This window comes from Syngnathus typhle, linkage group LG3 (genome assembly GCF_033458585.1).
Source record: "Syngnathus typhle isolate RoL2023-S1 ecotype Sweden linkage group LG3, RoL_Styp_1.0, whole genome shotgun sequence".
In the NCBI taxonomy this organism is placed as follows: domain Eukaryota; kingdom Metazoa; phylum Chordata; class Actinopteri; order Syngnathiformes; family Syngnathidae; genus Syngnathus; species Syngnathus typhle.
Genome location: NC_083740.1, coordinates 7,973,463 through 7,998,324, shown reverse-complemented (window position 1 = coordinate 7,998,324; position 24,862 = coordinate 7,973,463). Strand labels below are relative to the sequence as shown.

Sequence of the window (24,862 nt, the reverse complement as noted above, 5' to 3'; positions counted from 1 at the left end):
TTGAGCATGAAACATTGCTTACTCTTGCTCAATGTCAGCTGGGATAGGTAGGACATTTGACATAAATGACATTTTATGCAATGTTATTCCTCTAGCAGCAAGATTGCTGTGAACCTACCAACTCAGGCTTATTTCTACTAAATATTAATATTTCACCAAACATCTCAAATTCACACTGTTGACACTTTCGAATTTTTTTTTTTAGTTCCCACAGTGTGACTTTGTTTTCTTTTTAACAAAATGAATGTCACAGAAAACTAGCACGCACGCACCCAAGCTCCTTTCAACCTTCAGATCATTTCGTCCCACGATCCTTTGCGCGAGTCTGACAAGTGGATCCAAGATGGCGTAGAAAGTAAAGCTAGGTAAGTATTGACTTCCCATTTTCAAAGCTTTCATTTTCTTTCTTTTTTGAAGGCAGATGCAAATAATTGCTTATTCGCAACATTAGGAAAATGAAGCATGTTTGGATTTTATGCGTAGACAACAGGGCGATGCCATATAAAATATATGCGCCAATTTACCGTAGCAGAATCACAGGCCCGAACCCGTTTTGTTTAGGCAAACCCAGTTTAGCCAAGCTAGCCAGCTAACATTAACCCAGCAGCCTGCGACTCTTTATTTGAGCTTTCAAGGTTTGTACTGCGAAGATGCATGTTTTAACAAGCGAGCAAACTTGCAATCGCTGCGCGCCTTGTTAACGGCATTGCCGTTGTGCTTGTGGAAACGCGGCGCGATGGAGACATTTTCGAGGCTTTGAAACGTCACCGTTTGTTACAGTCGAAACAAGTTTGCCTCTCAAAGAGAAAAGTAAGCCCATACTCTACCACTATCCCATCGATTTTAAGTATAACGATCTTCCGATCTTCAAATGTGTCGGCTAGTTTTGAAATGGCGCAGCACCATTATGTCTAACCGAGAACAATTTGGTTATTATTGTTATTATTTTACTACTAAGCTCGCTGATCCGTTATTTCAGCCAGTGCAGTGATTAGCTTTTTTTTTCTTCCTTGTGTAAATGAGTCTTACACAAAACATTGCAATCCTCAAAAAAAAATGTTTTTTTCCGTACCAGTTGTATGGTCTTAAAAGCATCCTTGTCTCACTGCAACTTTGTAACTCTTTCACAAAACACGCAGCTGTGCACCAAAGATAAAATAGTAACATTGTGATAATATTACAATCATAAATGAACAAGCATAATCTTGTCTCATCCAAATAGATTCTTAAAATATTAGTTGATAAGAGGAGATAAAAAATTGAATTCTCCATTGACTGGCATAAAGGTGCCTGAATTATAGATGTTCTGAATCACAGTGTACATGATGTTGCTCAGTTTTGCTTCAAGCTAAGTTTGAAAGTAAACAAGCTACTTTTCCAATTCTCCTGCCCCATTTTGTCATCTCCCTCTCTCGACTTTATTATAAAAACCAGCACAAATACACTTCTCCAATGATTACCATGGCCAGAAATTCTGAAAACAGTCCACATAAGGTCTATATGACATAAAAGATGTACAATCAACTATAAATGAGTAAAAAGGGTGAATAAGAGAAAAGTTAGCAGCGTTCTGCCAAACTTAAAAGGTGCTGTCTTTTCAATGTTTGGTTTGTCATACCCTTTACCTTCTCATAGCAACTCCATGCCAACCAGTTTATCCCTGATTTTGTAGTTGTGGTTGGTGATGTTTCTCATTTGCTATTAAAAAAAAAAATCATTGTCAACAGGTAGCAACTGAAGCAAGACAAAAATTCAATGCCCATGCTGATATTGCATGCACCAGCCACAACAAATGGTAAATCTGCAAAAGTGAATATTAAATACAGAATATTTAGCGTGAACTGCATGAATGTAACTGCCTTTTGTGAGATAATAGTCTTCAACGTCACTTGTCATTGCTATAAGTCTGATTGTAGTTACAACAAATCAAGATGCAATAATAACTGTATGACCCTAGTCAGAATAAGCGTTATGGATAATGGTTGGGTTAACAACTTGAAAACAACAACCACGGCCGTGTCCAATTTTTAACATGGACATATATAAGGTTTCTCTCGAGAATGCATTTCTTTTTTCACACCATAAGGAAGCCCTTAGCATGGCTTTGAAGTCATTGTCGGTGGGCCGATCCATCGTTATGGTTTCAAGAAATGAAACCGCAAAACAATTCACAAGCAAGAACAAGCATCGTTTGGAACTATGAGGAATAGAAAGTTTTAAGAAATCGAATTTCATATCAATAAACTGCTAAACTGATCTCTGAGGGGCTACTGAGCCCCATGTAGCTGCAATCAACAAAAAATGTCTCTTAAAGAAATCTGTAATCATTCACTTTGTTTAATGAAATGTACTAATCCAAAATAAAATGATACCACCTGCATTATTGATATTAAGATGTTTGATGGAATAGTGGTGATGAGTACTAGTCTAGTTAAAGATCCTCCTCCGTCATGTCGTGTGTCCTTAAGCAAACTTTTATCCAGCTTTATCGAAGTTTAAAGTTTGAAAAAAATAAATGTTTATTGAATTTAAAAGATATATAAATTTCAATAAATTAACATAGAATTGGTATGACTGGTATTCAATCCCATGCACCACGAATCTGTACCGCACCAGTTCCTATGCAAAGGGTACCCATCCCGACATGCCTCTATATCTGTTGTATCTTTGTTGATTGTGCCCTCCCCCTCCCAAAATATTCCCCTCACAGAAGTTTTGTCCCTGAGTCATGGCGGACAGGAGAGCGGAGAAATCATGTGAAGAAGCCAGCAGATCCTTAGTCAGGCGGGACTATGAGGCAGTAGTCAGCCATAGCACGGACACCTTGGCGGTCCTCGCTCCCCAAATCCAATCCACAGGCGCCCCACTCTCACCGAACCCGCCTTCCGGAAGCCTCCGCAATCGCGCCCTGCTTTACCGCATCGCTGCCTTTCTTCAGTTGGTGAGTACAAACGTCCCGTGGCTGTCGAGCTGTATCCGTCAAATAGCGCAGACATTCCCCCCACCAAGATCAGGTCTACTGATTAGGCACAGATCTCGCTCCTTTGAAACGCTGGAAACATCTGCCATGGGTGCATATGTTGGACAAAAACACACAACATGAAAAATAAATGACAAAAAAACAACAACGGAGCTCTTGAGGACGTCTGGCGCTGCGGTCGCAAGCCAGACATATTGATGGTGCCAGTTCAATCCCCAAATTGGATTGATGTTACTCATGAATAGGATGTTTTTAACTTGCCGTTTCACCTATAACCAGAAAGAGGAGATTCAATGAGAATAATAATTATTTGTCCCTCAAGGGAGATTTAATGAGAATAATCAACATTTATCCCTCACGGTTCTCTCCTCAGAACATCAAAATTATACACTATACAGTTATAGACACTACTTGTATTATATAATGACAGTGGAAGCAAGTCCATTGTGAGGCCTACTGTAGATAGTAATTCTCTGAACTTCTGCGTGAAGGTCTGACCCCGACAGCATGTCTAAAGTATATTTGTCGTGGCTGTTGTTCAAATTATTTGTTTCTTTCACAACAGAAAAAATACGATGAAGCAGATCAAGACTGCAAACATGGTAAGCATTTTTCAACTCTCAAGTACTTACTGATACCAGTAACCGATGCCATGAACACTTTTGGGGTGACAACAAACTACGGAGGTGCAAAGAACGTTGGCATGCATCATGAGTACAAATGGCTCTGACTTTGCATGTACAGTGCACTGAGTAGGAACATTCTATACTTGGATTCTTCTCTTAGGCATTATGTTCTTGCTTTTCTGTCTAACCTAGTCCTGGCAGAAGATCGGACCGCGGGAGACAGTTTGCTCCAGGCCAGCTTGAACTCTATGCAGTTGGATGGCAGCCTGCAGGATGTGGCCAGCATCCTTTCTAAAGCCTTGTTTGGAGAGCCAACGGTACGTTGAATGAACATGTACTATACATTTTGTACTAAGCGGTTCAGATAACTGATGGGTTGACAAATGTATGTTTAAAGCCATCTTTGAGTGTTCTAGTTCTAGTGTTAATATATTTGATGATTGCTGTAACAAAATTCACCATTCCTTCCACTCCAAAACAAAGCACGTCCTTTAAATACGTCTTACAAATCATTGCTGTAATAAAATTCTCCATCTTCTTTTGCAGAATGGCATCGTTGCAAAGGACATATCCAGATTAAAAATTCTGTTTTCAGAAATCGAGGTCAGTTTCAAACTGTCATGCGCCACATTGCCATGCTTACGCTCCATTCTTGTTTATGCCCTTTGCCGTGTTTTAATGGCTGAATACTACAAGCGAGAGTCATATTGGCAAATTAATAATCCCACTCAGTCTCATTTGTAGCTGTTTTGAATCTAATACTCATTTGGAATTCCAGTGGTCAATTAATAGCCATGCCACAATAATTGTCTGTCTCCACCTAACCATTACCCCATCCTTTTTTCGTCTGTCAGGCTATAAAGAAGAGTGAGATGGCACCTGAATACACAGATGACCAGGAGGAGGGTAGGCAAAATTTTGCCAAAATTTGCACGCAACTTTGTGGTCTGCAAAAGGTTTTAATTCAGCCTCGTTGACCGTTTAACTTTGTGTACGCTGACAGAGGTACAAGATGGCTGGCAGTTCAGGCCCCCTCCTCGAGGAGTCACCAGCAGTGAAGAGTACACACTCTGTAAAAGGTCAGAAACAAGCACAAATGTGGGTCTCAAATTGGGAAAGTAGTGCCAGTTTGGATGAGTGTTACATTGTCAGACTGATGTTGAAAGTCAAATGTCATCTTCATCTGCATTTAACTGTGCAGTATCATGTCGATTAGGCATTCTTAATTGAGAAAAAAATCGTTGTTGAACTAGCACCCAACCGCACTGCTCACATTTCCTTCAGGTACTTGGAGCAGGGTCTGTGCCGGTATGGGGCCCAGTGTACGTCGGCCCACTCGCAGGAGGAGCTAATGGAATGGCAGAAACGCTACGCATCGCGCCTCATCCGTCTCAAACAACAGCAGGAGAGCAAACACTTCACTGAAAATTACATGGAGACACTAATTGAGAAGTGGATGAACTCTCTGTCTCCAGAGAAAGTGGTATGAGATAGAAAACACACTTTATATACTATAGACACTTTTATCTTGAGATTTGAATTTGTTGCACTGCTTATGATGCTTATCTGCAGCAAACTGACTACAGGCTATAGCAATAAAATTCATACTTTAGAAATAATTGTTCTTTTTTCCATTTATTTACAATGCATTTATAATCTCTCCTGCCCTTCAGTCCCAATGGAGAATTATTTTCCCCAAGTCTGCAATAATTAACCTATAGAATTAAAAAAATTATACCTAATTATTTTTCTCTTTCCAGCTTAGTGATTGTTTAGAAGGAGTCGCTGTTGAAACCAGCTCAAGCCTCTCTCTAACTGTCACCACCAAAAAATCCTTCCACTCTTGGACCTTCTCACTGCTCTGCAAGGTAGGGGGAAATTCTGTGCTTTATCAGGGAGGTGCATTTGACTCATTTTCCTTGATTGAATATTGACAATTTTCAAATGTTTTTCATTATTATTATCTTGAATCCCTTCAAAATAATGATAATCACCACGTTGAAGTAGTTTGTCAATTTGCCACTCTCACTCCTTACACTTATAATACACCTTTATTGATAATCACCCAATGCTTATATCTGAATTTTGCCATGGCGAATGGAACAGTATTTTAAAATGCAATGTGTTTTCTGTTCTAAACCACCGTTTTTCTCTTTTCTGTCATCTGTCAGCCTCCCAGAAAGCTATATCGCATAGCCCTGCTCTACGATGCCCACAGACCACATTTTTCCATCACAGGAGTTTCTGCTGGGGAGCAGATCCAAACTGTGTCTGCTGGCTCTCAAGAATGGACTCCTCAAAAAGAAACTGCAGGTACGTCATTTAGTATATGATGCACAACAGTCAGAGTTTAGGACTACGTCACCTTCCTCGCACGCATCTAGAATTATCTATTCAGATGACCCATGCTACTTTTTTTCCCCCCAGCCACCACCCAAATCGAATTAGCAATTAAACTGATATCCGGATCTGGTACCAGTACTTGCTCTTCCCTGGCTAAAATATTTGACAGAGCTCTTATATAACAAGTGTACTCCCTTCGTATGTTTTATTAGATGCCATGCAATGCAGAGTGTCAAGTTTATCTGAAACGGTTGACAAATTCAGGCCTTTTCACTCCTTGTCATTTTTGCTGTACGAACAGTGGCGGCAGACAATGGCATAGACTACTGTGTCTACAAGGTCACCGTGGACTTCACAACAGAGATCTTTGGCACCTTCAGACAGACAATAGTTTTTGACTTTGGCTCGGAGCCAGTGCTGATGCAACGAATCATGGTGGATGCTGCCTCTATTGAAGGTATGTCAAAAAGAAGCTTTATTGTCAGATCCATCCATCCATTTTCTGTACCGCTTGTCCCCGCGGGGGTCGCTGGCGTGCTGGAGCCTGTCCCAGCAGTCATCGGGCAGTAGGTAGGGGACACCCCGAACCGGTTGCCAGCCAATCACACGGCACACAGAGACAAACAACCATCCACGCTCACACCTAGGGGCAATTAGGAGTGCTCAATCGGTCTACCGTGCATGTTTTGGGGATTTGGGAGGAAACCAGAGTGCCCGGAAAAAATCCACTCAAGCACAGGGAGAACATCCAAACTCCACACAGGAAGGCCTGGAAGTAGAATCAAATCGTACCCTCTGAACTGTGAGGCGGATATGCTAACCAGTGCGCCACCGCCGGCTTGTCATATACACAACAAAGTTAAAAAAAAAAAAAAAAACGCATTTAACTGTTTGCTTTTGTTTTCTAGATATTGAACATCTGATGGCAGCTAGACAGCAGCTCTTGATGACTGCCAAACGTTGGGACTCTTCCTGTAAGACTTTAGTTGGGTTCACACCTAATGAGACCATGTGTGATCTGGAGCGCAGCCTTCTTTCACGCTATCAAATCCCACTGTCGGCGGACCAGCTCTTTACTCAGTCAGTTCTGGACAAGACTCTGACCAGAGAAAACTACCAAGCCCGGCTCCATGACCTTCTCTATATAGAGGAGATTGCACAATTTAAAGAAGTTAGCAAGTAAGTATTTTTTTTTTCCTTATTGTATGGTGCAATGGCTTTCCTATAAACAGGTACGTGCACACAAATAGATAATAGTCAGTCAGATTTACAACAAAGGAGGGAATAATTTTTGTTGGCTTACAATATTGGCAGTGTTGGAACGATATTGAATACCAAATTACTTTTCATGCCCTTTGAGCTTGCTTATTCCACCAGATATCTAAGACAAAGTGAATAAATCTTGTTTAGGCACAACTGGATGAAGAGTGCAAATTATCTTCTATAAATGCTGGCAGTTGGGATAATAGCAAAGCTACACCTCTGTGTTTGACAGTCCTACTCAAATAGTGCCCTTGTGAATTTTGAAATTGAATGTTTGAATGAATCCCAAATTGGTGTGTTTTCAGCCTACCACAAGGTGTCAGACTTCTCACACACAATTAGACTTCCAGTGAGGTCTAATAACATGGCTGAGATGATATTTCAGATCAGAGTTTTTTGTTTTTTTATTTTTTTTAACTTTGAATGAGCAGACCCAATTTGTTCCCTTAGTGTTACACAATCACTACAATCTACTGTGATTTGTATTTACAGGCCAAATCAGATTTTTTTTTTATTTCGATACCTTGATTTTTCGAATTATGATGGTCCACTGGTTTGTAAATATGTTAGTTGGTCCTCTAACATTTTTTTTTTTTGTCTCCCAAGGTTTAACATCAAAGTAAGCCTGCAGCTGGTATCCAGCTTCATGCTAACTGGCATTTCAGTTGGAGCCAAGTATGCCCAAAATGGACAACTTTTTGCACGTTTTAAACTTACAAAAACACTGTCTGAGGTATTGTGTGAATAGATTTCCCATTGTAGTACCGCGAAAGATCAACATTTTGCGCTCTCTGTTAGCTAGTTAAATCCAGCAGCGTTCCTATCACCCCTCAGGACACACTGGCTGGACGACTAGTGATGACCAAGGTGAATTCAGTTCTCTTCCTGCCTTTGGGCTTGGAGGGCTTCAGCAGCCAGCCTCCTCCTCCGGGGGTCAAAGAGCGCGTCTACGAAGCTGTGATTGAGGAGAAGACCAAGGAATACATCTTCCTCAGGATTTGCAAAGACTGCTGTGATGAACTTGGACTACTGCCTGACAGAAAACTCCAGGTTTGCAACCTAATGATGCCTTAAATATGACCCCCCCCCACTGGTACTTAGCTGTCTCCCGGTTAAGAAAGTTCTTGATTGAAGATGAAACCTTACATCTCGTTACTGTGGGTATAGCTGTTGATTGAAATTGTCTGTTTAGTCAAAGGATCATGTTGTTTCTGCATCAGGTGGAGCTCCAGTTCCAGCTGAACAGGCTTCCACTGTGCGAGATGCACTATGCCCTGGATCGCATCAAAGATAGTAAAGACAATAGCATTCTCTTCCCTGATGTAAGCCTTGTCCCGACCATCCCCTGGAGCCCTAACAGGTAATTCTCGCTCTCCACACTCTTCGATGCTGCAAGTCCTCCAACCGAGTACTTTTGTCGGAAGCCTAGTTTGTCAAACGCAACTTGTAACTGCAACATCATGCTATCCTCACAGAGATGCCAATTTATGAAATGACCAATTACACTTTTTACTTTTTCTGATCTGTCAGGCATCATGAAAGCGCCTTTCAGATTGTGATTTAATAACTGAAGTCAAGGGCAGACACAATATGAAGCCCTGCAATTTACTAAGCTTTCGCTCAGCTATGCTCCAGATATTGATTGTTGTATTTGATATGAATTTTGAGAGAAAGATAATAGTCTTAGTACTTATCTGTTTGGAAGCCATTCTTTTTTTTCCCCTTTCTTTGTCATTCATGGCGGCTCTTTTCCCAGTGTGGTTGTTTGTGCATCCGCAGAGCTGGCCAGGTAGATTTTGTCGTTGGAGACTAGGCTAAATGCCAAGTCGAGTAGAGACCGTCGGCATACACGAGGCTCTATTTCAATAAAACCTTTATCCAATCATTACTGAACCCCTCCTTCTCTGTCCCTCAGGCAGTGGGATGAGCAGCTGGATCCACGTCTGAATGCCAAGCAGAAAGAGGCCATTTTGGCCATCACGACCCCTGTCACTATCCCCCTGCCCCCAGTGCTCATTATTGGACCCTATGGCACTGGCAAGACATTCACTCTGGCACAGGCTGTCAAACACATCCTCCGCCAGGAAACTAGCAGGTATGCTTGTTTTTTGGGTGTTATTGGTACCACGTTTTGGCCAATGAATTTGTAATCATTATTAGTCCCAAAGCACCAATTTTCCTAAGCGTCATTCTTGATCACATTATTTGTTTCATTTTGTTAGTTGTTTCCGAAACATGACATTCATCCCACTTTAATGTATTTTCCGTTTTAATTTTTACTGGTGGACAAAATAAGAGACTCGGGTCAGTGTGCAATACAAGTCAACACCACAGCACTGCTCTTAAAAAGTGAATAAATGAATAAAAAGATAAATAAATAAATAAATAAAATAAATATCGAATGAACCAATTGCTTGTAAAACCAAGTATCATTAGAACAAATTAGGACTTGTTTATTTTTATTCCACTGAGTACAATTTACTCCCAGTATTTGGATAACTACATTATACCTAACATTTTGAAATCATAGTATTATTATTTTTTTTTCTCTCACTGTTGCTGTATCGGTGGTGAATTGCTTTATCTAATTTGATTTCTCGGGTCATGTGGAGACATTTGGGTCATTGCGCATTGTTGGATTGTCATTAGTGAGTACTCTGTACAGAGAATTACGTAATACCTCTTTATGGAAACCATGCCATATACCAGGTCTCAAATGAATAAAATACTTTGTTGAATGTTCAGTTCCTTAAGTGCTAGAAGGTTGACTACATGTCAAATGAAAGTAGAAAAAAGATCTTCGGGGGAAAAACAGGCAGCAAATGTAATATTATCTTTTGCCTCTGAATGCATGTAATATTCAATGTTTTGGATGAATTATAGATGTTTTAAAAGCCAATACAAACAGAGGTTACCATTTTAGTTTCGTGACATACACTCAGCTTCTTTTGTTCGTCTGTCAGTAGCTCATCATGTTGCTGGTTTTGAATGATTTAGCAACCTTGTAGCTGAAGTACCTATACGGTTTTATAGGTTGCGTTTTAAACATGTGTTGTGTGGAATAATTGTGCAGTATTTGTGGAATGATATTTGAGAAAAAAAAAAGTGTGTTTTGGTTAAAAGTAAAATGCGGGTTGCATTGCAGAGTAACTACTGGTTAGTGAATTGGAATGCTAGCATTAGATCAACCTTAACATTGCTCAGATAACAACATGTTAAGACCTCCCACTTTGGTTTGCCTTTGAGCTCATTTATTCTACTGTTTTGCCCAGCAACATAATTCAAATTGGCTTCGCAGCTTACTCTTAAATGCCCATGTGTAAACACAGCAGTAACATCTCTGATCTTTGGTTATTGAACTTGGCTAAAAAAAAAAAAAAGGCGGGCGGGGGGAGAATTTTGGTATTTATTTCAGGCAAATTATGAGCAGCTTGGGCCACAATATTTGCAGCAAGTTCAGTGTTTGATTTCTCTGTGGCTGTTCTTTTGTCTCAGCAGGGTTCTGATCTGCACGCACTCCAACAGTGCAGCTGACCTTTACATTAAGGACTACCTTCATCCTTACGTTGAAGCAGGCAATCCACATGCCAGACCTCTCAGGTATTGATAAGTGCACTAAAGATATCCATCATCGCCATCAGAATAAAGCATATTTAACTCATTCACTTCCATTTACAAGTCTATTGCATTTTTTTGACACGGATGAGAGCACAGCTAATGCGATTCCTGTAAATGTCAAACTTGGAAACAACTTCACAAACTAAACAAAAGCAGCTTATGTTTGTTTTGATTAAAACCAAAAATATATGAAAATAAGTCTGAAATAAAAGGAAAGTGACACTTGAAATTTAAGAACTCTTGGGTGTAAGTTATAATTGATTTTAAAATATATAATGAGAGATTGGCAAGTATCCAGATTTGATTACATTGAAACATTAATTCCTTTTTTTCCTCTTTTTCCAGGGTATACTTTAGGAACCGCTGGGTGAAGACGGTCCACCCAGTGGTCCAGCAGTACTGTCTCATCGCCAACACACAAGTCACTTTTAAAATGCCAACAAGAGATGACATCCTCAGGCATCGTGTGGTTGTGGTCACCCTCAGCACTTCCCAGTACCTCTGCCAGCTTGACTTGGAACCTGGTGAGTCGCAATTCATCTCATATACTTCAATAAAATCCATTTCTCTGTAAAGCGTGGCACAAATGCATACCAACATGAAGAAATGAAATTCCATGAATTGCACAGCATAATGTATTGGAGCATTTTTCAGATGTGGAAATTCAAACTCGTTTGAATAATTAAATAGTTGTAGCATTAAGAGTTTAAAATTTATAAATGTGGTTACTCTGTGTCATTGACCGAAGATGAATATTCCCAAGATTCTCTTAGGATTGGCATTGCACTGAACCCTTATTTATTTGTGGTTTGACATTTTAATGTCAAAAATCTTGAAATGTGTAACAACAAGGATATTATACACTGATGTTGCAAAGTGAAAAATATTTGCGGTGTTCGATTTGGCTGAATGTAAGCTGAACTGGTAATCTTTTGCAAGTATGTGTACAGCCATTTAATTAAGAATATTGTTTCTTGAGCATGGTGAGACAGCTGAAGAAAAGCCGTGTTTATCCGGTTAGCTGCAGCTTCTCGACTCTGTTTTCTTGTCCTGACACAGGGCTACTGTTCAGTCAGTGATGAAACTCATTTATGTAGCGTTAAAAGACAAGCTAAACGAACCACTTTGTCAGAGCAAGCAAATGCCTGCTTCTTATTGTCAGTGGGAGGGGACTTTGTTGCGTGGGAATGCCATCTGCCAGTTTTAATGTATTTTTACATCATTAGGCTACTCCCCACATTCCATCTCTTGGGCTCGCCTCGTGTTTGATGGTGATGTAAACAGTCGAAAACCTCTACCAAGTTGCTATCACAAATCCTCAAAGCTATGCTTGGGTACTTCGGAAAGATGTCGAAGCTGCTTTATGTTACTAATCAGCTTGATTTATGGCCTGAAAGTTGGATTTAGGATATGGATAAAGTATTGTCGCGATGGTGGAACAGATACTACCTACGTTTTGATTATTTAATTTTATAGTTAATTCTGCTTTTAAGCAAACGGATGAACGCAGTTTGTTGACTGTTTTTAGATGTCCTGAACAACAATAGTGGCATTCATTTGTTAGTTTTAAATGGTTGCCTTTTCCAGGTCAGATGTACTGCAGGCAAGCGACTGAAGTGAAAATGTGCCGGGGCTTACGTACATAAAGTGAAGGACTTGCCATTTATTATTAAATGGTTTTCTTAAGTGCTGATCATTGTGGCCGTTTTTTGCTTGGCACATCATGCCATTTGAACTGTTATTTATAAATATAGCTGTCATCTGCAGAGCCATGACAGATAACAAAAGGCACCTAAGGATTGACCTTTGCGGGACCCCACATGCTATGGCCATCCAATCAAGTTTGAAACTTACTATCACAAAATAGCTATTTTTCTCCAAGTAGGACCTGCTTCATTTTTGAAAAAAGTTACAAAATTACATTGAGTTTAACATGAAATGTTCATAACGAAATTGTACCTCATTAAGTTTTGTACAAGTTATAGCAATCATTCATCAAAAATGCTTTGTCCATTCCATTTAGGCCTGTTCACTCATATCTTGTTGGATGAAGCTGCCCAGGCCATGGAGTGTGAGACGATCATGCCTTTTGCCTTAGCTAGCAGTACCACCCGCATTGTGTTGGCTGGAGACCATATGCAGGTAAGTGTCCAAAAAATGGCTACAGCAGAATATGGATTTCTGTGCTGTACATTTGTATGGAGGAGGCACGGTAGAGCACTGGTTAGCACGTCCGCCGCACAGTTCAGAAGGTGCGGGTTCGATTCCACCTCTGGCCCTCCCTTTGTGGAGTTTGCATGTTCTCCCCGTGCCTGCATGGGTTTTCTCCGGTTTCCTCACATTCCAAAACACATGCATAGTAGGCTGATTGAGTACACTAAATTGCCTGTGGGCGCGAGTGCGGATGATTGTTCGTCTCTCTGTGCCCTGTGATTAGCTAGCAACCTGTTCAGGGTGTGCCTCGCCTACGCCGTACAGATAATGGATGGATGGACATTTGTACGGCATTTGACCTTTGTTTACATGCTGGGATGTCTTCACACTGTCAGACCTTAATTAAATCAAAATACTTTTGAGCTTGCTGCAGATATTAGCCCTGTTTTTTTTTTGTTTTTTTCACCCCCCCCAATCAGAAGAAAACAGCCTTGTTTGAGCTGTCCAAGCAGCTCAGCCACAGCGAGCATGAACTACAGCGTCAGTGAAGCTTTACAAGTCCACATATGGATTTACAGCTTTATATTTCCTTATCTCCTGCTTTCTATAAATTGCAGAGGATTAACAGTACAGTGAATGACAGCTTTACAAAGTGCCTCATAGCAAATTAATTTTAATTACTTAGTCTGTTTGGTCCACTCAATAGTGGGTTTAAACTGTAACCAACCACCTGTGTGCCAACTGTCCATAACTGCATTGCCTTTCAATTTGTTATTTTTCTATTGTCTTGACAAGCCTGATATTAAAAGTATTTGCTTCTGAAAGGCATTATTGTGCAGATAATTAAAATGACCAAGCTACCATAATTTCTTTTTCAATCTACAGCTGAGTCCATTTGTGTACAGCGAGTTCGCCCGTGAGCGAAACCTGCACGTGTCCTTGTTGGACAGACTATATGAACACTACCCTTCAGAATTCCCGTGCCGCATCCTTCTGTGTGAGAACTACCGCTCCCATGAAGCTATCATCAAGTAGGTGTGAGCCCTCAGTGCACTGGCCTTGGAATGGTGGTGGGGTGATGAGATGCTTAATAGAGGAGAGAGAGGAAAGCAGACTGACTTGGGTATTCAGAATGCTTAGTCTCATGATTAAGGCAATGCGCACAGAGATTTCATATTTCAGATGCTTCAAAAAGCTACAGTTTGACCTGTGAAATAACATTAAAAGAAAAAATAACAACACAAAAGTTGCAAGTTGACATTCAGTTCTAAGGCAAGGTCTTTTTGCTCTGGTATAACCATATTTGTATGCAAATTTGACATTATGAACCTGTGGTTGGCTGATAACCAGGGAAACTACTACTACGATGTGTATAAACTGACTAAGATTAAAATGTTGATTCTTTTTGTCTTATTCCTGCCTATTGTTTTTACATACAGCTACACGTCAGAGTTGTTTTATGATGGCAAGCTGATGGCAAGTGGAAAGCAGCCCTGTCACAAAGATTTCTATCCTCTAACCTTCTTCACTGCACGAGGAGAAGATGTCCAGGAGAAGAACAGCACTGCCTACTACAACAATGCTGAGGTATTGAAGAATACATTTGATTTTTTAGTTCATATTCCACAAACATCTGAGTACCGTGTTTAGTGGTTTAGTTTAAAACATGTTTTTTGTTTTACAGGTGTTTGAGATTGTGGAGCGTGTGGAGGAGTTACGCAAGAAGTGGCCGGTCGCTTGGGGAAAGCTTGATGAGGGCAGCATTGGAGTGGTTTCGCCGTATTCGGACCAGGTCTTTCGCATTCGGGCTGAGCTCCGAAAGAAGAGAATGCATGAAGTCAGTGTGGAAAGAGTGCTCAATGTCCAAGGTGAAAAAACCACCCTTACCAGGTTACCATTTTAAAAAAAAATCTTAAAATTGAGGTCCCTTTTAGGGGCAACTGCATCCCAAAAGCCTTGGTAATATTTCTCCACAATTGACTTTTTTGAGATACTCTATGTATTCTCATTGGGAATGTGAGCACACTACACTACCCTGGTATGTCCCACTGTAATTATGAGCGTGTATATTAACCTCCACATCATCGATTCTCGTTATTAGGGGTATATAAGAGCTTCGAGCATTCGCTCCCCTGATCAAGCATCATACATCTTCCACTTGCATCCTATCCAGATGCTTTCTTCAGGTCATTAAGCCCCTCATTAATTGCACATAAAAGGCACGGAGACACACACTCAAACAACACTCTGGTTAATGCCAGAAAGTGAATCAGAACAAGGCACATATGTTAGTTTTTGTGATCTAGTAGCAATGTGCAAAGTCATTTATTGAATAATCAATTACAGGGCCTTGCTTTTTTATTATTACTAGGGATTTGGGTTCTAATGTTTGTGGTGTGATTTAAAATAGTTTGCTGTTATTTGAACTATTTAAATTGAAATGAATATTATTCTTTAGCGACAACTAGCTGTGTGTATTTTTTATTGTTTTTCAAATGAAATGCCAGTTTAGAATGAGCACTCAACCAAGGCATGTTTGTAGGTAAACAGTTCCGGGTCCTGTTCCTAAGCACGGTGCGGACACGGCATACCTGCAAGCGCAAACAAACGGCCATCAAGAGGAAGGAGCAGCTTGTGGAGGACTCCACTGAGGACCTGGACTATGGATTTTTGTCCAACTACAAGCTGCTCAACACAGCCATCACCAGAGCTCAGTCGCTGGTTGCGGTAGTGGGAGACCCAATTGCACTGTGCTCTGTTGGACGCTGCAGGTAAATACAAGCTGTCTTTCATACCATTGGAGGATTTGTGAAAGTATAGTACATCTATATTTTTACAATATCATTTTAAAAATCCCAACTGATTTAATTTCAGCTAGATATGTAGTAGTACTAGTTTAGAGCAGCTTGTACCAGATGTTTTGAAAGAATTTAGCTTTGACTAACACTGTATTATAGTTGTGACACTTTGGTTAGAAACCACTGAAGAAGACTCTTCCTTAAAAGGCTGACTTTTCTCTTGATTCATTTTCAGAAAGTTCTGGGAGCATTTTGTTTCCATCTGCCATGAAAACTCAAGCCTCCATGGCATCACCTTTGAGCAAATAAAGACCCAGTTAGAGGCCCTGGAGCTAAAGAAGACCTATGTTCTCAACCCTCTGGCTCCAGAATTCATCCCCCGTGCCCTCAGGCCCCTGCAAGGGCACCCGCCTTCACAGGCCCTACATCCCCACCACCATCCCCATCCTCAGCATGTGCAGACATCCTCCACTAAACAGGCACAGCAGCAGCAACAGCAGCAGTCACCACCTAAGGTAAGGAGTGTATGTGTATCTGTGTGTGTGGGGGGGTTAGAAAAACATGCAATAACACTTGCGGATTGTATATATTAAACTCACTTTCATATCCAGTGATATTGCTCCAGTCTTTGTTGTTCACTGTGTACACAAAATAAGATAGGACCATAGGAAAAAAATAGATTAGTCAGTTGCTTTGCAGCGCACGGTAGCAATGTTTTAAGCAAGCCCATATTTATGGAAGCTCTAAATTGTGTGACGAAACCGCCCCGTTGTTTCATGTACCCAACGTCCAATAGGAAATTGCTTTTGTGGACATTCATTTAATGAACTAGGGTGTTTTTTTTTGTTTTTTTTGGTATAAATATGTGCTTGTGTACCCGCTGTCTGCCCTGAGGTAAAGGTTAACAAAATCGCCACTGCTGCCAACATGCTGCCATCACCTACTGGGCCTAATGAGCGCCAGCATCAGCTGGATTTAGCAACACAGACATGCAATTAAGCATTGAAACACTTGATCCTATGATGCTTCCCGTAAATGTCATTTCAGCATATGCAGCTTGATGAAAAGGTCATCCCATTGTTTGGCTATTCACGTGTCACATATTGTTACATGTGTCATTCTAGCTTTTTGCGTGATGCTTTTTGGATGAGCTTTCTAATATGTTTGGCATAGAGGTTCAGTGTTTCAATGCAAGTTTACTAGGTAGACACGAGACAGATGGAAATGATGAGGACCAATTTGTCTTTGGATATTACAGCATTAGATCCTTAGGAACATCGTTATACAACGGAGTCTGAGCTCAAAATCAGATTTGCTATTGTTTGTTTTGCAAGACAATAGTCTATTACTTAGTTGCTCTGTTATTGTTCAGCATAATTCCTGCTTACCCATAACTAATGAAAAGGTGCTGAAAGCGCAACAGCCAGGACCACCCTAACAGTCGTGGCTTTCCTTTGGATGAGCTCCACATAGCCACTGGTGGCGTTTATCGAGCCCCCCTTTGTGATTTTCTAATGATCCTTTTATCTTGCAGGGCAAACATGCCAACCACACAGAGCACCTTCCACCTGAAGGTTATGGTGAGTGTTTTGAGTTGTCTTCTGATAGTCTGTGTAATTGATACTATTTCTGAGTAAAGTGCATGAAACATGTTGCCAACTCAACAGCAGACTTATTGTCATGCTGAGTGCATGTTGAATGTTCATGCACGTCTGGCAGCCACGATTGCTAGAGGTGAAATAATGACAAGATCACCATCAATATCTTAGAACCTCAGCTCTCATTAAAAAATAATAAGTGTCAGTCACTCAGAGTAGTAAAAGATCCTTCGGCAGTCCCATCGAACCTGTAATACGTCGAATCACTGTGACTTGATATGTCTTCATTTCAAACACATTTAAAACATAAAAGGAGGGAAATAAATACAATACAATAAACAACACTCCAAAGTGCCACACCCAAGTCACACAAAAAACCTAGTAGCTCGAAACCTAGTATCTATAAATGGCAACTACAGCGTCTTTTCTACTCCTCTCTCATTGCAGTCCAGCCCAACCCAGCTGTTCTAATGGGAAACCCAATCCAGGCATTTACACCCCCCGTGGGTGCCGCCCCAGCTGGCTTGGGCAAGTCACCAAGTCCTGTTCAAAGGATAGACCCTCACACAGGCGCCAGCATCCTTTACGTTCCAGCAGTATATGGTGGAAACATGGTCATGCCTGTGCCACTTCCTGTAAGTTTGTGCTCGCTGACCAATTGACAAATGTGTGCAAGCCAAATATGGATAAAGTGATCTAGTAGTTTGAAATCGAAGAGCTGACATTTTTCTCAATCTTTAGACTAGATAAGAAAGATGTTATTATTTGTGTATTGTCTTCTTTAGTTGCCATGGCCAAGTTATCAGAACCGCTTTGCTGTTGACCCGCGAATCATGAGCCACCAGGCGGCCATGGCCTACAACTTCAACCTCTTGCAGGCCCAGAATCGAGGCTCTCCTATTCCTTGCAGTGGAGTGGTACATCCCTCTCCCCTTGGAGTGGGACAACCAAGCCCTGACATAGATCTACAGTCGGATGCAGTCAGAAATGGCATGCTTTGATTTTTGTTTCACAACCGTTTTTAAATTCAAAGAGGATTTAGGCTGCTAACACTGTTGTTGTTGACTACTTTTTAGGAAAACTAGAAGGATGTCCAAAGTCGGAGCAGACACCTGAGAGAAAAAACACAGAAATCAAGGATAAACAGGTACACTGTACATCATTTTTTGTCTACCGACCATATACGGTGCTGTGTCTTAGATAATTCTGATTCATCGTTTTGATTCCGGTTCCAAACAATTCTCAATTCCAATACTTTTTGGGGTTAGTCTTTCATAAATCAGGAAGTTGTCTGCAGATAGACCAACAAATATGCAAAATTTGCTGAAATGTTTTCACACGTACACTGGAGAGCTGTGCTCACCATAGTGTATATTGTCAGTCTTAAACGATAACAGGGACAATCCAGTTAAACGTAGTTACAAGCTTGCAGCTTATTTGCTGTACACAACTGTGTCATTTCGCAACTCCAGTCCCCAGTTGTTAAAACACAACAATATATATAAAAATCATAGTTAATTGCAAACCATTGTTTTCCTCTTATGTTTTTCAAAGGGCGATTTTGACACAGGTCGAAGTCTGGAATCACAGCCCGATGGTATAGCTGGTTTTCCAAATGCAATGCTTCACCGAAAAGACCCCTCGGCTGGTCAGAGAGCACTCAATTATCATCTGGCTCCACCCAACCCTGCCTTCCCAACACATCCTGTCAGTGGAAGATCTCTCCCCCAGCAGTGTCCGGTCTCAAGGCTCCCTTATCGGATCAACCAGCCGCAACATCCACCCATGGTCCAGCAGAGTCAGCTCAGCCCTGCCTTCCCTGGTGGGGGTCACAGCGCATCCTTCTTTAGTGGCAATATTGCCCCACATAGGGCAATCCAGTCTCCCACTTTAGATGTGCCAGAATCAGGAAGCGTTGAAGAGATGGGAGGCTCTATTAGGACTTCTGTGGCCCACCTGGGGGGTCACCACCCAAATCTATCACAACACCACAACAGAGTCAGTAGCTTTGGGGAGGAAGGACAAGATGCACCGCACTCAGATGGTCATGGTGAGTTGTCTCCAATGCATTCAATTTTAGCTCAGTCATTTGCAAAATCACAAGGGCAGTCATTTTAGAGCTAATGTCATGTCCTTTCAGATCTGCGAAGGCCCTTGGCTCTGGAGGTCCTGAACCAACAGCAGCAGGCTGCCAGGCTTGGCCAGTGGAATGAAGCAGCAGGCCCTTTCCTCCCAGGGGGTGTCGCCTTCCCCTTGCCCCAACAAAACCCCCACCTTGCTCAGTCACCCATGACTCGCTTTTCTCATCCGTTACACCGTGCAGCAAGTTGGGGCCTTGGTGCCAACATAGAGGATGATGCTAATTCCACTGGTTCACCTTTCAACAGGTTAGACCATACATAAAACATTGTTTTAAAAAGAATGGATTGAATTTGCAGTTTAGTCTCACCTTAAGTTATATTGATGTCAGATTTCTCAAGATCTCATGCACCGCATTTTCACTCGTCAGGTACACAGGCCTCCTGAGAGAAATCCCCCAGCACGAGTCACCTGAAACCAGGGAAGCAAGTGAAATTCAACCCCCTCCTCAGTCTCGCCTTCTCCAGTATCGCCAGTCCCGTGCCTCAGTTGACCCTTCATCTTCTTTAGCTGCTACTTCAAATCATGCTGGCCCATTTCCGTCTGGACCTTACCACCACGAAAGCGGACGCGATCACCTTAACAACAACGTTCTCAACAACTCAGCTCTGCAGCAGCATACCGTTGGAAATCCTCTTTATAATAGCAGTTGCTATCAAACACCAGCGCACCCTGCCAGTCCCCCTGCATCACAGGTCAAATACCTTTTGCAGGAGACCCAGTGGTCCCATGGTGGAGGCGCATCCGTGAGCCCGCCACAACAGAGCCACCTGTTAGGTAGCCAGGCCCACGGCCTTCCATACGGACTGCCCATCATGGCACCACCCAGCAGGCAGGAGCAAGTCCATTTGATGCAGCTTCACCATCAGCAGCAGCAGCAACATCATCATCAGCAGCAGCAGCAAAGTCAAGACCAGGAGTCCTACCAGTCATTGTCACCCAGAACATCTGCAACCACTGCCCTGCACAGTGTAGAGGAGGTAGATGTCAAACATTTAGTTGGTTTATGCTGGTTGTATAGTGTCTTGGACGCAAAGCAAAACAACAAAAGGCAGTTGTACCAAAAAAAAGATGGAGGTGTCAGGTCAATTATTATTCTTGGAATTCATATCTAATTGTAGATTTTTTTTGCAATCAACAGTTTGCATATAGATTTTAAATTTGGTCAAAAGACATTTTTCTTCCGTGAATATCCTCCCGCATTACATACTATTTTATCACTTCTGGCACCATCTTACTGTTATTGTTAATGCTGATTATTTTGGGATGAAACTATAGAGCTTTGTTGAAGAATAATGTTTAGGGCTATAAATGTCATGTTCTCATTGGGGTACAATTGAGAGAACATTGATCTTTTTCTAATCTTTTCCATCTTTTGTCCTGTATCCAGTATGAACCCAGAGGTCCTGGTCGGCCCCTGTATCAGCGCCGCATTTCTTCCAGCTATCCAGATCAACCCTCACTTGCCAATAGCCACAATGCCATGTCCCAGCAGTCCCAGTCCTGTGCAGGAGACAGAAATCAGGACCACCTCCATCCGCACATTCAGCAGCAGCAGCAGCAGCAGCAGCTGCAGCACCAACCCCCTCCCTACAGCTACCCCTCACATGAGCTCTGGCCCAGTAACGGTGGTGGTCCCGGTCCATTCCAGAACATTCCATGTAATGGAGGTGGGACCGTCACTCATCATCGGGAACTTCTAGGTAGGCTGTTTCACAAGAGGTGTTTGCATGTCTGTGTATATTAGAAAATATATGGCTGCCAACAAGGTTAAATATGTTTTGTTAAAGGGTACCAAAATTTATGTTCAGGCATGAGTTTGTTTTTTGAAATAATTCTGTTCAAGGGCACAAGGGCATTGTCAGATATCCATTGTCTAATTTTCGATACATTTGTATTAATTACTTCTAATTAATTACTGCAAATTCACATTTTTAAGTTAATTTACAGATACCAACAATTTTGTACATGTGTATCTGAGTAAACAATGCGTTTCTCATATTTGTATGCAGCATATATGATGTTCTCTTCTTCTGTTTGTCAGCTTCCAAGGCCCTCCGTCAGATGGAGGAGCAGGTAAAAGCAGAGCCACCGGCAGCACAGCAAACACACCCACACACGCTAAACTCCCTTCAGCACCCTGGACAGTTCCCGCCCCTCATGGCCAACAAGCAGCAGCCACAACAGGCTCCTGCAGAGCCCGTTCAGGCAGCTCCAAATCTAAACAAAGCACCTACTATGTCCTATGCCAGTGCTCTCCGTGCTCCGCCCAAACCACGAGCGATTCGACCTGAGCAGGCCAAAAAGAACAGCGACCCACTCTCGCTCCTGCAGGAGCTCACTATAGGGAGTTCAGATGGTAGCAATGGCTACTATTCCTACTTCAAATGAGTGTCACCCTCTACCTGTATACCCCCTAAAACATTTTTAAAAAACAAAACAAAAAAAAGGAAAAATCTTACCTGAAAATACAAAAAAATAGTGCAGTTTATTTACAAATCGTTTCGATCAGTAGGTTTGTTTTCTGCATTTTGTTCCATTTTAAGCCTTTTATTTGTAACCGTTTATCCTGTTTCACATATCTGTGAAAAAAAAGTATATATAATGAATGCATTACCAGTATATATACATAGTCATTATGTATATATGAACATATATACTTATATTATCTACAATTGTATATGTACGTAATGCTAAGAAAAAAAAAAAAGTATTAAAAAAAAATTAAGAAATTTTGGTTGGCCACTTAGCTTTCCTGTATTTTTACTTCCATATTGAAGTCAGTCACTAAACACACGCGTTGGCAGTTTCGTCGAGTTTTCACTTGATTTGTTTTTGTACTACTATAGTTGTGGCAAGGGTCAAAAGCTAAGTGGTCAGCTGACAGAATCTACATGGAGATGTGTATAGAAGTAGACAGTTTCCTCTAATCTGTACATTAAAGACAATAAATGACTGAATCGTATGCCACAGACATGTCCTTAAATTATTATAGACCCTTGTTATGTTTTCAGATATGTTGGACATTCTGCACAGCCAGTTAACCCAAATATTCCACATTTGGCTCCTTGAAGCGTTGTCATGTATGGACATTTTCCCCTCCATTATTAGAGCCCATTTTGAATCTTTAAACAGGGAATCGGTGGTGTCGTCATATTCTGTTGAAAAGAAACGAAACAAATATTGCTTTTATGCTTTACGTTTTAGGCATCAGTTAGAATTTTTAATAAAGTTTTTCCTGTGGAAGCAATCCCCTCTCACTGCTCTCATTGTGGCTGCTTGTTATTCAATTTAGTCTCGCTGAGAATAGGAGTTGTGGTGGTTGTATTTGGGCTCGACAAAACCTCCAATAAAATCTGATATTGTTACAGAGAGGATCAATGAAATGTGCTGTTAGTAGAAGGACAAGAAGGTCTAACAATTTGGAATGTTGCAGTACTGTGATGGTTTGTGAATGTGAACTGGAGGGACTTTGAAGCCAGAGTGGAGTGGCATTCGGGATAATTGGAAAGACTTCGCGTCAAAATGTTTTGTTTTGTTTTTGGGATCTAATCACACGTTTGTGATAAACATGTACTGATATGGCTGAGATCTGACTGTTGCACACACTGCTCATGTTTTCCCAAAAAGACAATCTACCAACAATAATGTGAACACGACATCCTTAATCAACCTCATAATGATTTTCAATTTGCTTTTCGTTTGCGCCAAATTGGTTTCTAAGTACAAAAGCGCAGTAAAAAAAAAAAAGACTAGTTTTATTTAGTTTCTGTGGGAGAGGTGGGGGGGGGGGCTTTTGCTTCCTATTAAAACAATTTGCTAGCTGGTGTACTGACAGCACTGCTAGTTTTTAACGAATGAAAAACAAAACTGCTCTTTTGTCCAATGAGATAAAAAGTTGGAAGCAGCAGCTATTTGTGTTCACTGCCCCGTCTGGCTCAAACTAGTGACGTCATCCCACTGTGCCATGATTTTTCATACAGCAGTTCAAACTTCTTAAAATGTGAAAAGGGACCTCCTCGTCTTCTTGTGCTGGTATTTTCATTGTATCGCTGAGGTGTAGGTTCTTTTCACTTAAGGTATATTAACACCGGATAAACGTATACTTGTGTATATGCATTTTCTAAGTATTGACGAACCCTAAATTTGAGAATTTTTGTAGATGCTATTCAAACGAAGAGATATGTCCTTTTTAATCATGCAATTTCACAAAAGTCAAAGTCGAAAAATCCGGTTGGTGGGCTCAAATGTCGACATGGTTTTTGTTTGTTTTTTGATGTTCAGAATGACAACTTGTTGTTTCACAATACCCCCCCCCCCCCCCCCCCCACTCTGTACAATACTTTAGATTTCTGTTTCTGTACTACAATCATGATTTTTCTTTTTCTTGCATGGTCATTTTTTAATCCCTATTTTATTTGTATGAACTGTGGGTGGGAAACTAAACTTTTGTTCAACTCTTCACAGTCAAAAGTTTTGGTGTATTTGGTGTGTACAACGTGACATAAACCAGCTATTCTATTTTAGTAACATGTCATTCAGCAATGTATCAGTCATGTACTATGTTTTGTGTTTCAAGCGGGGCTCAAGTTGAGGTTGCTCCCTGATGTGTCTGAAGCTCATTGGCTGAACTTGTGCAATACTAATATTTCACTGCCTCTCCAGCTCCGATTGTTTTTGTTTGTTTTTGTGGCAGACGGCATTGAGCCAAAGACTATTAGATTATTACATTTTTCTCTGTCCCCCCCTCATATGTGTTGCTTGGATTGAAATGTTTTGGCCTCCGCTTTTTTCTTTGGAAGCACCCGAGTCAAACAATTTGTGAGCGGAACACGAAGGGAGCAACTTTGGCCCAGCCATCAGAGATAGATCAGTGTGTCCATCTCTTTCTGTCATCATGTTGCTCTCATCTGTTACTCCCTGCAGAGACTCTGTAGTGACTGGCACGTCCATCCACCCCCCCCCAGCCCCAAATGGCTAATCCCTAATGTGGGTGGAAAAATACTGAATAGATCCGTTTTACTCTTTTCCATTTCAACTGATGGTGGTTATAATAAAGGATTTAGACTGTGTTTTAAAGGTTATTTACTTTGTTTCTCTATTAAAGTGTTTTTATTGAAACATGCTTGTTTTTTCCCCTTCACAATTATCTTCTACTAATGGCTTGTGTGAGTTTATGAATGTCTTTTGAGTATTCAGGCCCATTTTAAAATGTCATTTTATCACGTCTAGGAAATACACTGATTAATATTAAAGAAGTCAAGTCAAAAACAAGATTCTGATTCATATTATGTCTGTGGAATATGAATTAGAGCAAAACCTACATGTTTTTATCCATCCATC

At 41.1% G+C, this 24,862-nt stretch overlaps 1 protein-coding gene across 3 annotated transcripts; it reads left to right on the top strand.

The window, feature by feature from the left end:
* The first annotated feature begins 298 nt into the window (after window positions 1–298).
* helz (helicase with zinc finger) lies at window positions 299–24,640 on the top strand. Of its 3 annotated transcripts, none has more exons than XM_061273642.1 (34): window positions 310–365; window positions 1,728–1,795; window positions 2,711–2,941; window positions 3,546–3,582; window positions 3,799–3,923; window positions 4,153–4,209; window positions 4,461–4,512; window positions 4,610–4,685; window positions 4,891–5,089; window positions 5,367–5,474; window positions 5,778–5,919; window positions 6,251–6,406; window positions 6,858–7,128; window positions 7,819–7,945; window positions 8,047–8,262; window positions 8,433–8,572; window positions 9,128–9,307; window positions 10,711–10,812; window positions 11,176–11,354; window positions 12,854–12,972; window positions 13,870–14,015; window positions 14,424–14,571; window positions 14,669–14,852; window positions 15,527–15,755; window positions 16,018–16,297; window positions 17,317–17,362; window positions 17,828–18,015; window positions 18,166–18,370; window positions 18,457–18,527; window positions 18,935–19,430; window positions 19,521–19,767; window positions 19,890–20,499; window positions 20,910–21,222; window positions 21,564–24,640. In XM_061273642.1, exons 3-34 carry the CDS (start codon window positions 2,729–2,731, stop codon window positions 21,908–21,910), a joined length of 6,009 nt encoding a protein of 2,002 aa, XP_061129626.1. In that variant the 5' UTR covers window positions 310–365; window positions 1,728–1,795; window positions 2,711–2,728; the 3' UTR covers window positions 21,911–24,640. The 3 variants fall into 3 exon arrangements, with proteins under 3 accessions (XP_061129625.1, XP_061129626.1, XP_061129624.1); XM_061273640.1 differs by having other exon boundaries at window positions 10,708–10,812; XM_061273641.1 differs by lacking the exon at window positions 1,728–1,795 and having other exon boundaries at window positions 299–365; window positions 10,708–10,812.
* The last annotated feature ends 222 nt before the right edge of the window (window positions 24,641–24,862 follow it).

Coding starts and splice junctions, on each gene's coding strand:
- helz (XM_061273641.1), top strand. CDS start 2,729: ATGGCGGACAGGAGAGCGGAGAAATCATGTGAAGAAGCCAGCAGATCC. Junction 3,583..3,798: donor AGATCAAGACTGCAAACATG/GTAAGCATTTTT, acceptor TGTCTAACCTAG/TCCTGGCAGAAGATCGGACC. Junction 4,686..4,890: donor GAGTACACACTCTGTAAAAG/GTCAGAAACAAG, acceptor CATTTCCTTCAG/GTACTTGGAGCAGGGTCTGT.